Genomic DNA, 12,484 nt, shown 5'->3' with positions numbered 1-12,484 from the left:
GCTGAGATATATCCAGGCTCATTTGTGTAGAAATGTCTCATTGTTTTAGGGTTTTGTATATATATATTCATATTTTGTGCTTCCTTGCTGGTGCTGGTAATGTTACTATGTCTTTGTTGTTCCTTACTGAAGTTCTTATTTTTAAAAAAACCTCTCCCAGTTTTATGTCATTGAATACGCTGCTTGTGATGCCACTTACAATGAAATTGTCACTTACGAGCGCCTGCGACCTGTGAATCAGAACAAAACTGTCAAAAAGAACACCTTCTTCAAGTGCACAGTGGATGTTCCTGAAGACCTGAGAGATGCGTGAGTACCTCTGACAATTCAAGAAGGCTTTTGCTTTATGGAAAGGGGAGAAGAACCCACCTGGCTTCTGGTTTGGAGGCTGATTGCCAGATCCATGAAGAGCCTTAAGGATGGTTAGGGCTGCACAAGCTCATTTAGAAACTGCTGGCTGTGACCCCTGCTGGGCTGTCAGGGTGGGGACAGAAGGCAAGTTCTCAGGTGGGAACTTTGTGTCTGTGCAGGTGATTCATTTCAGAGTGGGCCTGTTACTGAGGCTTTCCAGGTAACCCTGGTGCCATAGAATCCACAGGGAAACGAACCGTGTTGAGGAGAATGGGAACTTCCTGTTTCTGAACAGTTCTTGCCATAAACTTCAGAATGTTGTTTGGTCTGATCATCTCATTACATGTCCAGTTCTGATGCAGCTTGTTGAAATAACAATCATTTTGTGTTCTTAGGTGTGCTAACGAAAATGCACATAAAGATTTCAAGAAAGCTGTGGGAGCATGTCGAATTTTTTATCATGCTGAAACTGCTCAACTAATAATACTGGTAAGTAATTGCTTCTGTGTAAATGCTCTGTGAATTCTCAGTGTATTATTTATAGGAAATACATAGCCAGCTGTGTGTGTGTATGGAAAATGGTTTAACTTGTCAAGCTATGTAAATTGTGAGAGATTTAATATAAGTAGATGCATTTAATCTTTGGGGGTAAGGCCTCCAATGCATACAACCTAAATTTAGGAGCAGCTTTGAGTGTCATTGTTTGTATGACTTTTGTCATTCTCAGCTGAGTTCTGTTTCACTGATTTTTAGCAGGTGGCTCAGAGGTCAGCCATCTCCCTCCACTCTGGAGCAATAGCTTTTCCCTTGTGCTGTATTACACTGTGCAGTTTGACCCACAGCTGCGTTTCCCTGTGGAGAATTGCACTAACTCAGCGTAGCCATGAAGGATTTGTTCATTAGATGCCTCTGTGGTGGTTTTCTTACTATGTAGGGTTGTCCCAGCTTTAGTTTTTCTTCCTAACTGCATGTAGTCAGTATTACCCACTCTGCAGGATTGTGTTGTCCTTGATTATTTCCTTAGCTCTCTTACTCACACACACAGTGACAAGTATGTATATGGTAGAAAAATTTGTTTGGACAACATCAAGGGAAAAGGGTTACTGTGTAATTCAGCAGCAAAGTCTTTAAAATAAAACATGCTGTGAGTGAGAACCAGTAGTTGTTGGTGGTGCTGAATTTCGCATGCTTTGTTTTGAGGAAAAACAATGTTCATGTAATTTCTGGAAATTGAGATCATGTTTATGACTTAGTTTCAATAGGTTCCTGATTTATCCTTTAAATGTATATTTGCTTACAAAGCCAAAACTTAGGTTCCCTCTCTCCTGTAGTCTGCCAGTGAAGCAACAGTGAAGAGAGTGAACATCCTCAGTGACATGCACCTGCGCAGCATTCGCACCAAGCTCATGCTGATGTCAAGAAACGAGGAAGCTACAAAACACTTGGAGGTAAAGCCACAGCTTGTGGCTCTTGTTGCTTGAAACTGAGCTCAGAGCAGTGCATTACAGTGAGTGCACGTGGATGAGTCTGCCTTTGTTTTCCCTTCAGTGCACAAAGCAGCTTGCTGCAGCATTTCATGAGGAGTTTGTAGTCAGAGAAGATTTAATGGGACTTGCTATAGGAACGCATGGCAGTAACATACAACAAGCCAGAAAGGTTCCAGGAGTTACAAACATTGAGCTTGAAGAGGATACCGGTACTTTCAGAATCTATGGAGAGGTAAGGGGGAACTTCATATGAATCCTTAGAGCATTTCACTCTGTATCTGCTTTTAGAGTGGTGAGAGCTGTACCCAGAATTAAGAACAGAAAACACCTCCTGAGTTTTTGTGTGTGTTGTACATGTTGACACTGTGGCAGCTTCTACTGCATTTATTTGAAATACAAGCCTTTGTTGCAGTGGTGACCTCCATAAGGTGTGTTCTGTCCTAATTACTCAATTTTGCTGTATATCCTGGGTCAACCTGAGAGAAGTATCATTTCCTGCTATTTTACTTCATCATGGGTTTGTTTGGGTTTCCTTTCTCCCTCAGAACCTTATTGGTTCTCCTCCCGTCTCCCCACCCCATTTGTGTGGGTTTTGCTCTGTGGTGTCTGCTCCTCTGACCTATCCAGGCTGTATCTACTGCTTCTAACTCTTACGTTTTGGCAATTTAATGCTGGCTTTGGCAGAATAATGATTTGCTCCAAGTTGATTCCATTTGTGTCACTCTTCTGAATCTCACAACTGCCTTGAAATAGAGTTGGTCCTTGGGCCAAAACAAGGAATCCATTCAGGAAGCAGGAGGCTAGTGACAAAAATGTCACTGTCACCAGGGCTCTGTCAGAAAATATTCTGAGGGTTTTTATCCCTTGTCCCTAACTCTACAGGTGTGACTGAGTCTCTGATGTTAACAGTTCTGCAAATCTGTGGTTGTCTCCTGTTTCAGGAATCTGAGGTCTTGAATTCTGCTCCATCTATGTCAGGTGTAGCACCTGGTTGTGATCAAAGGTTCAGATGAAGTTGTTGATCCTGTGGAGAGGAGGTCAAACTTCTGTACTTTGCAGTATCTCTGAAATTGTCCTTTTTTTGGAAACCTTAACTGCTTCCAGGGTATCAGGTTGGCAGCAGATCCTTCTTTCATCTCCTACTGCCAGTAAATTGCGTCTCAGTTCCTGAGGAAGAATGGGGCAAGTTTAAATGCAGTGGAATGTCCAGTGTATTCCAGTTTTGATCTCCTTCATGTGAATGATGTGATGCTGGAACTTGTGGAAAGGTTATGACTGTCACCAGCCTCTTACAGAGGGTCACAGCAATGATTATAAATACCAGATGCCCCCTAAATAAAAATGCCTTTAGGCACATCCAGCCTTGTGCTTCGTAGAAGTGATAAGTGCTTCTAAAAATGCCAGGCAGCTTAACTATTCCACTTGATAAGGTTTTCAGCATCTGGCTACACTTGCCTATTCTTTTTGCCTCTCTTCAGCTGCAGTGGGCAACCAGCCAGGCCCCAATGGCTGAACGCACATGCAGACAATTTCAGGCTGAGATGTGTGGGTGTAGTGAACCAGTGTTGTTGACATAGCAGTCATGGTCTGAAGGTTTCCCGTAGCTGATGTTTTGCATACAAATAAAAAGTTCACTGCTCAGGACCAGGCTCTCTGAGGGAAGAAACGTGAAGATAAGTTTTAAAGACTAATGGAAACCTCTGTGGATAGAAGGAATCTAAACTGTATGGCATGCTGTTTATGCATTTATCCCTGTCTGATCAAGGCCATTTTGGTTTCAAAACCCTTTCCTGGTTGTGTGAACTTCTGATTGTGATGCCTGTACAGATCACAGGCTCATGAATTTCTGAGTTTGGACAGTGTAGCTTGGACTCCTTATGGAAACTTGTGCTTCTCAGAGAGGGAGAGCTGTGTCAGAAATAGAAAAGTTCCTCTTGGACCTTCATGACTGTCAAAATGGAATTGCAGTCAATTCTTGTGCAGTGCTTAACACTGGTAGGTATAATGCTGAGTTTAGAAAAATATCCTGCGTTTAATTTTTCTATTATACTCTTCGGTAGCGTGGACGTGTCTTGATTGTTTGGGTTACTGTGCAAAGTAATGAGAGCATCAGTGGATGTGTAGGCTGTAATTCAGAGTTAACAAAGATAGTTGCTAGTGACTGGAATCCTTAAAGAGGTCTTTAATCCATGTTCTACTACAAGGAACTGAGAATACCTTGTTTGAGTCAGCTTTATGTGCTCACTCACGTTGGGGTGTGAGTGAGTTACACAGGTTGTACTCACATAAAAATCCCGAGTGCCCATGACGCATGTAGAGAGGCATATGAGTGCACTGGAGAGCTGCAGCTCTGGCAGTTGTATATTTTCTTGTCCTGATTCTGCTTCTGTAAATGCATTCACAGTTCCTTAGTCTTTATTTGGGAAAGAACTGATAAACATACCTGAGGCAGGAACTCTTTGCACAGTGCATTGAGGATGAAGAATTGGTAACATGCGTTAAATTTGTATCATTTGAGCAGTTGCCCTGCAAATACAGCATAACCTCTGCTCCTCACAGTGGCTTCCTGTTTTCATCTGTTTCTTGTGCTTGATCACTGCTTTCATTATCTTGAAATCCAATTTGGCCATGTTTCTTGTGCCATCATTTTGACCTCTGCCAGAAGTAGAGGTTTATACATCTTCTTCTTCTAGGATTTGCCTGATTTGATTAAAAGGTGCAGGAGCTGGTGGTGCTTTCTTTTCACGTGTTGCCTAAAAATGACAGATGAAAGGGCTGAGGCATTAGTGTAAAATGGAAATTGTGCTCTTAAGCTGTTGTTACTGACTAGATGCTGATATTCTTTCCTTAATTCTACACTTCTGCTGTTGCTAATTTGAAGCCTTGTTTCTTGTTTCAGCATCCCAGTTGATTTCTGTCAGTTAATAATAGAGCTGCAAGAGAGCATTTACAGGAGTTCTCCCCAGTAACCAGAGCCACTGTCCTATCTTGGAAAACATTGTAGATGAACTGTGGCCAGAAACCAGCATTCTGGAAAGAGAGTGCCCTGGTTGTAAAATCACTTGCACTGTTTGCTCAAAGCCCCATCCAGCCTGGCCTTTGAACTCTTCCAGGGATGGGGGATCCATTTTGATGTCTCAAAACATCTTGAAATAACATGGAAAAGAAATGTTGTATTCATTACTCTTGCTTTGCTTTTCTACTGAATTTTGTCTCTGGGCATTTCACTCAATTATTTCTTTATTATTTGGTTCAAAACTAGATTAATCTTGTCTTTATTCTTTTTTTTTTTGCAAATAAGTTTATTTGAAAGACTGGCGACTGTTGCTACAAGTTTTGTTCTTAATATTTTGTATTCACAAATAAATTAATTTTTTTAAAATTTATTCCAGACTGCTGATGCAGTAAAAAAGGCCAGAAGTTACTTGGAATTTGTGGAGGATTTTATTCAAGTTCCCAGAAATCTTGTTGGTATGTAATACTGCTCAAACTTGAAAAGTTGGGAAAAGGGAGCCTAATCATAACTTTGCAGAGAGGATTTAGGTGCCAGTACAATATTTGATTTCTCCATTTAAGTAGAAAATTATTAATCTTTTAAAACTATGTGTGTCTGAATTATTATGAAATTTGATATATTGTTGCTGCATAATACTTTGTCAGGATTTTAGCACTTAAACTGACTTGATTATAGACTTGTACCACCTAATCTAATGGTAATATTTGAAGTTCAGATTCTAGTGAAAAAACATGCTCTACTAAATTGGCTTCCTAAAAGTGCTGAAGCTAAGCTCCAAAGTTTAATCTGGGAATACTCAGCTGAGTTGCAAGAATGACACGAGGCAGTTCTCTGTACTGCTCCCTCCTGGGTTGAGGTTTGGCACGGGTGGTGGTTGGATGCTGGTGAGCTCCTGTATAAATCAGCAGTGCTCATAGGTCTCGACCTCAGTCTCAAAATAGACATTTTCCCATGTTGCAGCTTTATAAAGGTGTAGCATAGTCTGATAGGTTCTGTACTGAAAACCACCTGAAGGTGTGAGGTTAATTGGGTTCCACTTGAAGACACAAACGTCTTCCCCTAGTCCGCTCTTCACAGGGAACTGTTTTCCCTCATTCTCCTTCCTTTATCCTGCTTTTTGCTCAAGTCTGGCAGCTCCCTGTTCCCCGTGCCCAGCTTGTGGGCAGTGTGGACATGGAGGCAGTGTTACAGTTGGAGGTGTTGTACCTGATGGAACAGCTTGGATTATCCGCAGCAGAATTAAAACCCAGGCTTTAACCTGCTGTGGTTTGGGGCTTGGAGCCTGCATATTATAAATAATGGCATTTAAATAATTCATGTGCAAACTCCCATAACTTAGACTTTCAAGGTTTTAGAACTGAAAGTTGTGCCATTTTACTCTTGGTTTGGTTCTATGGAAGCCTGTGTGCATTGGTGATCTTCATCACTGCTTGTCATTCTGCATATAGAGAGTGTTTAATTTTAAAAGTTTTTATTTTTTCTGACATAGTGTGGGGTATTCTTTGGGGATTCTATGTATAAAATACGAATAAACATGTTAAAATGCTTTGACCATGGGTGCAAAATTAACCCTTCTTTCCCTCTGAAGGAAAAGTTATTGGAAAAAATGGAAAAGTGATTCAGGAGATTGTAGACAAGTCTGGAGTCGTCAGGGTGAGAATTGAAGGAGACAATGAAAATAAGCTGCCCCGTGAAGATGTAAGTACTTCATTCTTTCCTGCTGTGACTAGGTTTTTGTTTTCAAACCCAGTTTTATTTCAAAATCTGTGGATATAGAGAGCATTAGTTCTAAACTGGCATCTTGCAGTAGATTATATATAAAGTAATTCAAGGAAGGTTTTTGCTGCTGAAGTAAGAGATGTTTGGGGTTTTTTTTGTTCTTTCTCCTACGTGTACTTGCACTATATAACTAATTTGGGATTAGTAGTGTTAGCTAAGAACAAAAGGGAAAAGCTTGTAAAGGTGCTTGGTCTTACAAAGTTGGTTTGATGAGCCACCTTCTTGGTAAACTGTGGATGCTTCTATACACCTGTTGTGCTAAACACACCCAGCAAGTGTTGCATAAGTATGAACACGGGGTGTGAGGTTACCTCAGCTCCAGAACAGGTTGTTGGGAAAGCTGGACAGTCTGAAGCCATTGCTGTCACCCCAGCCTGAGCTATTTCCAAATGTCTTTGCAACTGAAGGCTCAGTTGCTGCCTTTGTTTAGCTCACTTTGGTAATTTAAAACAGATCTCTTTATATAATTTAAACAAAAATTATTTCAACTATTTCAATGATAATGTTCTCCCTGATAAAAAAGCTTTGATGCTTTGTTCCTGTAGGGAATGGTACCATTTGTATTTGTTGGTACTAAAGAAAGCATTGGGAATGTCCAAGTTCTGTTGGAATATCACATCGCATATCTGAAGGTGAGTGAGTGTGTTTTGGGAGACAATCTGTAGATGAAACTTGGGAAACTTGGGTTGAAGTATTTTTGAGGAACTTTGGTGGGATTTGCAGTTGTTAAAACTGTTCCTCTGTATATCAGGATTTACAGCTTGGTGTGCCTTGAGCCCACCCTTGCCCATGGGTATCATGGGTCTGTAAATACCTTGTCATGGTTACTTAGTGCTGTTGGGGTTCAAAGAAGCAGACTGTAAAGAGCAGAGCTTTAAGGGACATTTGGGAACACAAAATTTTTTGTCTGTGTTTGAGTTCTGCTGTTCTCAGGTTGATGCTCTGTTGAGGAAGGATGGAATTTCTAATAGAACACAGTAATACAGTGTGGTATTAGAACACGTATCTGTTTAGGTTTCTTGCTTTGTGATGTTAACAGAGATTATGAGTTTGAATTGTGTTCCCTCATCAGCTTGCTTTTTTTTTCCTAAATTTTACTGGAAAAATTTGCTGAACTGTAATTAAGAAAGGTAGTAGTTGTCTTAAAGCCAAGTTTTCTGCATACTGGTGAAAGTTTATAGATCTCTTCCGAAGAGAAGAGAGAACTCCTCTTCAATTTCATTATTTGCAGTCACCTCCCAGGTGGTGTTAATTCTCCCACTGGAATGATTATTTTCAATATGACTGGGCGGACATGGTGTTTTGTGAGGGACATTTGTCAGCACTCTTTTCCATGGTTTTTGTTTCGTTGTACATAGGAGGTAGAACAACTAAGACTGGAAAGGCTGCAGATCGATGAACAGCTGCGGCAGATCGGGATGGGCTTCAGGCCCTCCTCTGCTCGAGTTCCTGAGAAGGAGAAGGGTTACACCACTGACGAGAGCACCCTCTCCTCTGTGCAAGGCTCCAGGTCCTACAGCGGGCGGGGCAGGGGCCGCAGGGGCCCCAATTACACCTCTGGTTACGGTGAGTGCCCTTGGGCGAGGCCTCAGGATACCTTGGGACCCAAAACTGTCTCTGATTTCTTTGTGTTCAGTGTACTTGGGTGAACATAGGGTTGGAAATTCAGAATCGCTGTTTTATTTTGTTCATAGCTCAAAACACATCATTAGATTTGCAGTCTTGAGGTTAAGTTTAAAACTGAAAAAATTAACAAACTGAGCTATGGAAACACCTTGTTCTTCCATGCTAGTTACTTAGTAAGTGACATCACAAAAGCTGGGAAGAGAGCTAGAGATGCTTTTCAGGAGACACAAATTTTTTTTAAAAATCTGAAACGAGCATTATCTGTTTTGATTGAGAAGGAGAAAAATTGCTGGTCTGTGATCATGGCCATCTTAGCAGCATATTTCTGAAAGGTGAACCAAAATGATTTAAAATGGAGACAGCACAAAATCCTGTAAGTTTATTTATTTGGTCAGGAAGTAACTGGATTTGTTTTAAGATGAGGTATTCTGATGCATTCCTTAATTAAAAAGCACTGTTCAGATCCTGACAGGTGTGCACATCCCCAGCTTGTCCAAATGGAGACATTGCATTTCTATATAGAGGTGTTTCACAGAGAAGAGCAATGTTATTTTTTCAATACAGTAAATTACTCTGGATGTCTACATGTAGCTAATTTCTGTTAAAAAAATCAGACACCTTTTGGGTTTTACAGTCTGTCCCTGGCCATAGTTTCCTGGATCATGCCAAGTGTTAGTTGTGTTGATTCTGGTGATGATGTTTGGAACTTCATTTTCTATTATTTCCCAGCGAGCTGACTGAACTGTAAGGAAACTTGTTCACTTTGCTTATACGTACACACTGTGATTTGGAAAAGTTAAAGGATTTGTTTCTTCCCAAAATGGCAAGAATCACATTTAAGCTATATGGGTCTAAAACTTTATATTCCAGACTGGGTAGTAGGGGGAGTTCCTGGATACCTAAAATGAAGAGTAGGTGTTGGGTTTTCAGGTGGTAAAAATCTGGGTGGGTTTGGGTTCTCAGAGATGGCCAGGAGTTGCAGATGCTGTTTGATATAAACACTGAAATTGTTCAAGCTCCATTACAGCATCCAGAAGGGGTTGCTTAGCAACAGCCATCAGCTATAAGGTGGCAAAGTTGTCCTTGGGAATTTCAGAGAAGTTGCCTAGAAACTGCACCAAATGCCTGCAGTGTGTAGACAAAGAGAGGAAACACTGCTAAATGCTTGGTTTATCTGTGTACAGAAATTACCGATTCGGTGATCTTTCAGCCATTATTTCACATGTTAGTACAAACAAACTTAAATTGAGAATCTCACTTCAGTAACTTCTGCTCTATATTTTATGTGTTCGTATATTTTTATATATGATGTATATGTAAATACTAAAATATATCTATGATTGTATACTTGTGTATGTATTAGTATTTTTATATATATATATATGTATTTATGCATTATATTGTTATTAAAAATAACATACCTATATAACCAGCCTTGCTGGCTGGAATAGTTCTGTGAGGGTATGAAACCAGAATATAATACCCAAATTCATAATAATTTCCAATTTTCTTTTCCTTCTCATACAAGGTACAAACTCTGAGCTCTCTAATCCCTCTGAAACAGAATCTGAGAGAAAAGATGAACTTAGTGACTGGTCCTTGGCAGGAGAAGATGACAGGGAGAGCAGGCACCAACGTGACAACAGACGACGTCCTGGGGGACGAGGACGTAGCGTGTCTGGAGGTCGTGGGCGTGGGGGACCTCGTGGTGGAAAGTCATCCATTAGCTCTGGTACTGTGTTCCAAATGGGTTTTGAGATTTTCTTCCTGGCAATTTTCTGTATAACCTCTTACTCTTTTAAAATACTCCATTCTTACATTATGATCTTAATACCTTGGGATTTCAATGCAGTTGTGTGGTAGTGTTTTAGGTTTTTGTTTATTTTCTGTTCACAGTGATCTTAATTTCCTTCCTTTACTGCTCACACATAATAATGTTATTAGCAAAGTTGGTAGATCTTTGGCATGTTGCCTGTGGCTGCCTTCTGAGGCAAGCTTATGTTTAGATACAGAATGAAAGAAGAAATCATTGATTGGAAGTTAGGTTTTATCAGAATCTCTGCTAGTACAACACTGTAAGTGTCAGAAGTACCACACAAGTACAAAGTGTCTTAGATACTTAGCAGGTTTGAGTAAAAGGTCTCTAAATGTCACCTTGGAAATCTTTGTGGTTAAATAGTGCAGCTGCAGATTGGGCTGTTGTGGTGCCCCAAATTGTTTGTGTTGGGTTAGAGTCAGAGGATCCAGTTTGAGATCAAATAGTTCAGCTCTGTGTGCTACACCTTGCCTTAAGATTGCTTTGTAGTTTGAAACTTTCAGCTACAGCTGTAAGTCAGCCTGGGAATCGCATCTCTGCAGCATCTTAGATGGACACTTTTTGTTTGTTTAGTGCTTAAAGACCCGGACAGCAACCCGTACAGCTTGCTGGATAACACGGAGTCAGACCAGACCGTGGACACGGACGCCAGTGAGTCCCACCACAGCAGCAACCGCCGCAGGAGGTCACGCCGGCGGAGGACTGATGAAGATGCTGTTCTTATGGATGGGATGACAGAGTCTGATACAGCTTCTGTTAATGAGAATGGTTTAGGTATGTAAATGGTTGGATGGTAGTCCCAGAGCAAGCTAAGAAATAAATGTGTTGTCCCTGTAAGTGTAGTGAAGCCCTTGTCTGTTTTTGTAAGTGACAAATCGTTGTTCTGTTCAAGGTTGCTGTCTGATTAAAGAAAGACTCCCTCCGTGGCAGTGCCATGGAATCTTCTGTTTACTGAGCTCCACTAGCCTTTTCATGTGCCTTTTTTTGTAAAAACTGTCTGATGGAGACACCAAAGACTTGACTTTTTGTTTCCCATTGCACTGCTGCTTTGATAGAAACCGTACTGTCAGATCCACATTCTGTTTTGTCCTTGGTAACCTCAGTCTTGGTGTGGGGAAAGCTCCTTAAGTAGCTGTTAATTTGTCTCTACCCAGCTTCTACTTAAGAAGTTTCCTTCAGTAAAATCTCTCGGTACTCACTGGGACGAGAATACAATTGTTGCTTAATGTAGAAAAAAAAATCTGGGTTATGTTGCTAAAATTTGACATATGGTTATTTAATAAATGAAATCTGAGGTCATTAAGCATGTGCCTAAATGTTTTAATGAACCAAGAACAAAAAGTAAAATCTAGCTTTTGTGTTACTGTGTATGCTTTCAGTATAAAATTTTCTTTTAGCTTTTCTGTCTTAGTCTCTGTCTTTAACAGAAGCCATTTTAATTGCCCCATGCTGAAACTGCTGAAGAATTTATTTATTTTATGATCAGAAATAGTTCATTATAAACTTTGCAATTGCAGATGATAGTGACAAAAAACCCCAGCGACGCAATCGTAGCCGCAGGCGTCGCTTCAGGGGTCAGGCAGAAGATAGACAGCCAGGTAATTCGAGTGGAGCTGTGGGTAATCTCAGGTCAAAAGCATGAGAGAATGTTGTGTCTGCTGTTTTACATAGAGCTGCATAATATCAAAAGGTTACTCAATAACTAATAAGACTACTAGATAAAGATGAGACATTTCTTCTACTAGGAAAACTTCTAAAATCTGTCTAATGAAACTAATTGATGTCTAACTTTTTGCTTGGACATACGAGTTACGCTTCTGATCCAGCTCTCACTGAAGTCAATGGCCAGAGGGCTGTTGAGTTCTGTGGTCCAGGATCACGACAAACATGAAGGTTCATGGTCTGCACTCACTGCATCTGTGCGCTTGCACTGACTGGGACACAACCTTTTCAGCACTGGCTGAGCAGCAGTGTTGGAGGGGCAGGATGTGGGTCCTGGCAGAGCTCAGTGAGGGAACTCAGGTGGGGTTTGCCAGCCCCACACCTGCATCACACTGCTGCTCTCAGTCCTTGGCTGTTGGGAATAGTTTAAGTCATCTGCAAATTGAGGGTGGGAAGGAGGAGGAATTTAAGTGAAATTGCATGTTTCCAATTTTTTGTTGTTGTGGCTTGTTGCATTTCTTTTGTGTGTACTAACACTTGAAATGTTAAAGGTGAACTGGCTAATTATCAGTACAATGCCCTGTTTAGAAAATGCTTGTACATACACGGCGCAGGGTAGTAACAGAAGGTCTTCTAGATTGACAGGTTCAAAATTTCACCCATATTTGTCTTCCTTGTATCTGGGGTGCTCATACAACATTTGATTAAGATGAAAAAAGTTGTTCTATTGTGCTAAAACTTGGGGGA

General features: G+C 40.7%; 1 protein-coding gene across 2 annotated transcripts in view; it reads left to right on the top strand.

Annotated features, from left to right (window-relative positions):
* The window catches only part of FXR1 (FMR1 autosomal homolog 1), a 31,748-nt gene that overhangs the window by 15,770 nt on the left and 3,494 nt on the right, over positions 1 to 12,484 (top strand). Inside the window, exons 5-15 of one of the 2 annotated variants that reach the window (XM_038145682.1) lie at positions 161 to 309; positions 747 to 840; positions 1,683 to 1,799; positions 1,900 to 2,070; positions 5,231 to 5,309; positions 6,443 to 6,552; positions 7,179 to 7,265; positions 7,992 to 8,199; positions 9,788 to 9,991; positions 10,649 to 10,849; positions 11,593 to 11,673. In XM_038145682.1, coding sequence (XP_038001610.1) covers positions 161 to 309; positions 747 to 840; positions 1,683 to 1,799; positions 1,900 to 2,070; positions 5,231 to 5,309; positions 6,443 to 6,552; positions 7,179 to 7,265; positions 7,992 to 8,199; positions 9,788 to 9,991; positions 10,649 to 10,849; positions 11,593 to 11,673 — 1,501 coding nt within the window. The remainder of the gene's footprint in view (positions 1 to 160; positions 310 to 746; positions 841 to 1,682; positions 1,800 to 1,899; positions 2,071 to 5,230; positions 5,310 to 6,442; positions 6,553 to 7,178; positions 7,266 to 7,991; positions 8,200 to 9,787; positions 9,992 to 10,648; positions 10,850 to 11,592; positions 11,674 to 12,484) is intronic. The other variant, XM_038145683.1, reaches the window with a different exon arrangement.

The sequence above is a fragment of the Motacilla alba genome, chromosome 9 (genome assembly GCF_015832195.1).
Source record: "Motacilla alba alba isolate MOTALB_02 chromosome 9, Motacilla_alba_V1.0_pri, whole genome shotgun sequence".
In the NCBI taxonomy this organism is placed as follows: Eukaryota; Metazoa; Chordata; class Aves; order Passeriformes; family Motacillidae; genus Motacilla; species Motacilla alba.
The sequence above is the reverse complement of the archived record's forward strand: the minus strand, read 5'-3'. Positions and strand labels throughout refer to the sequence as shown.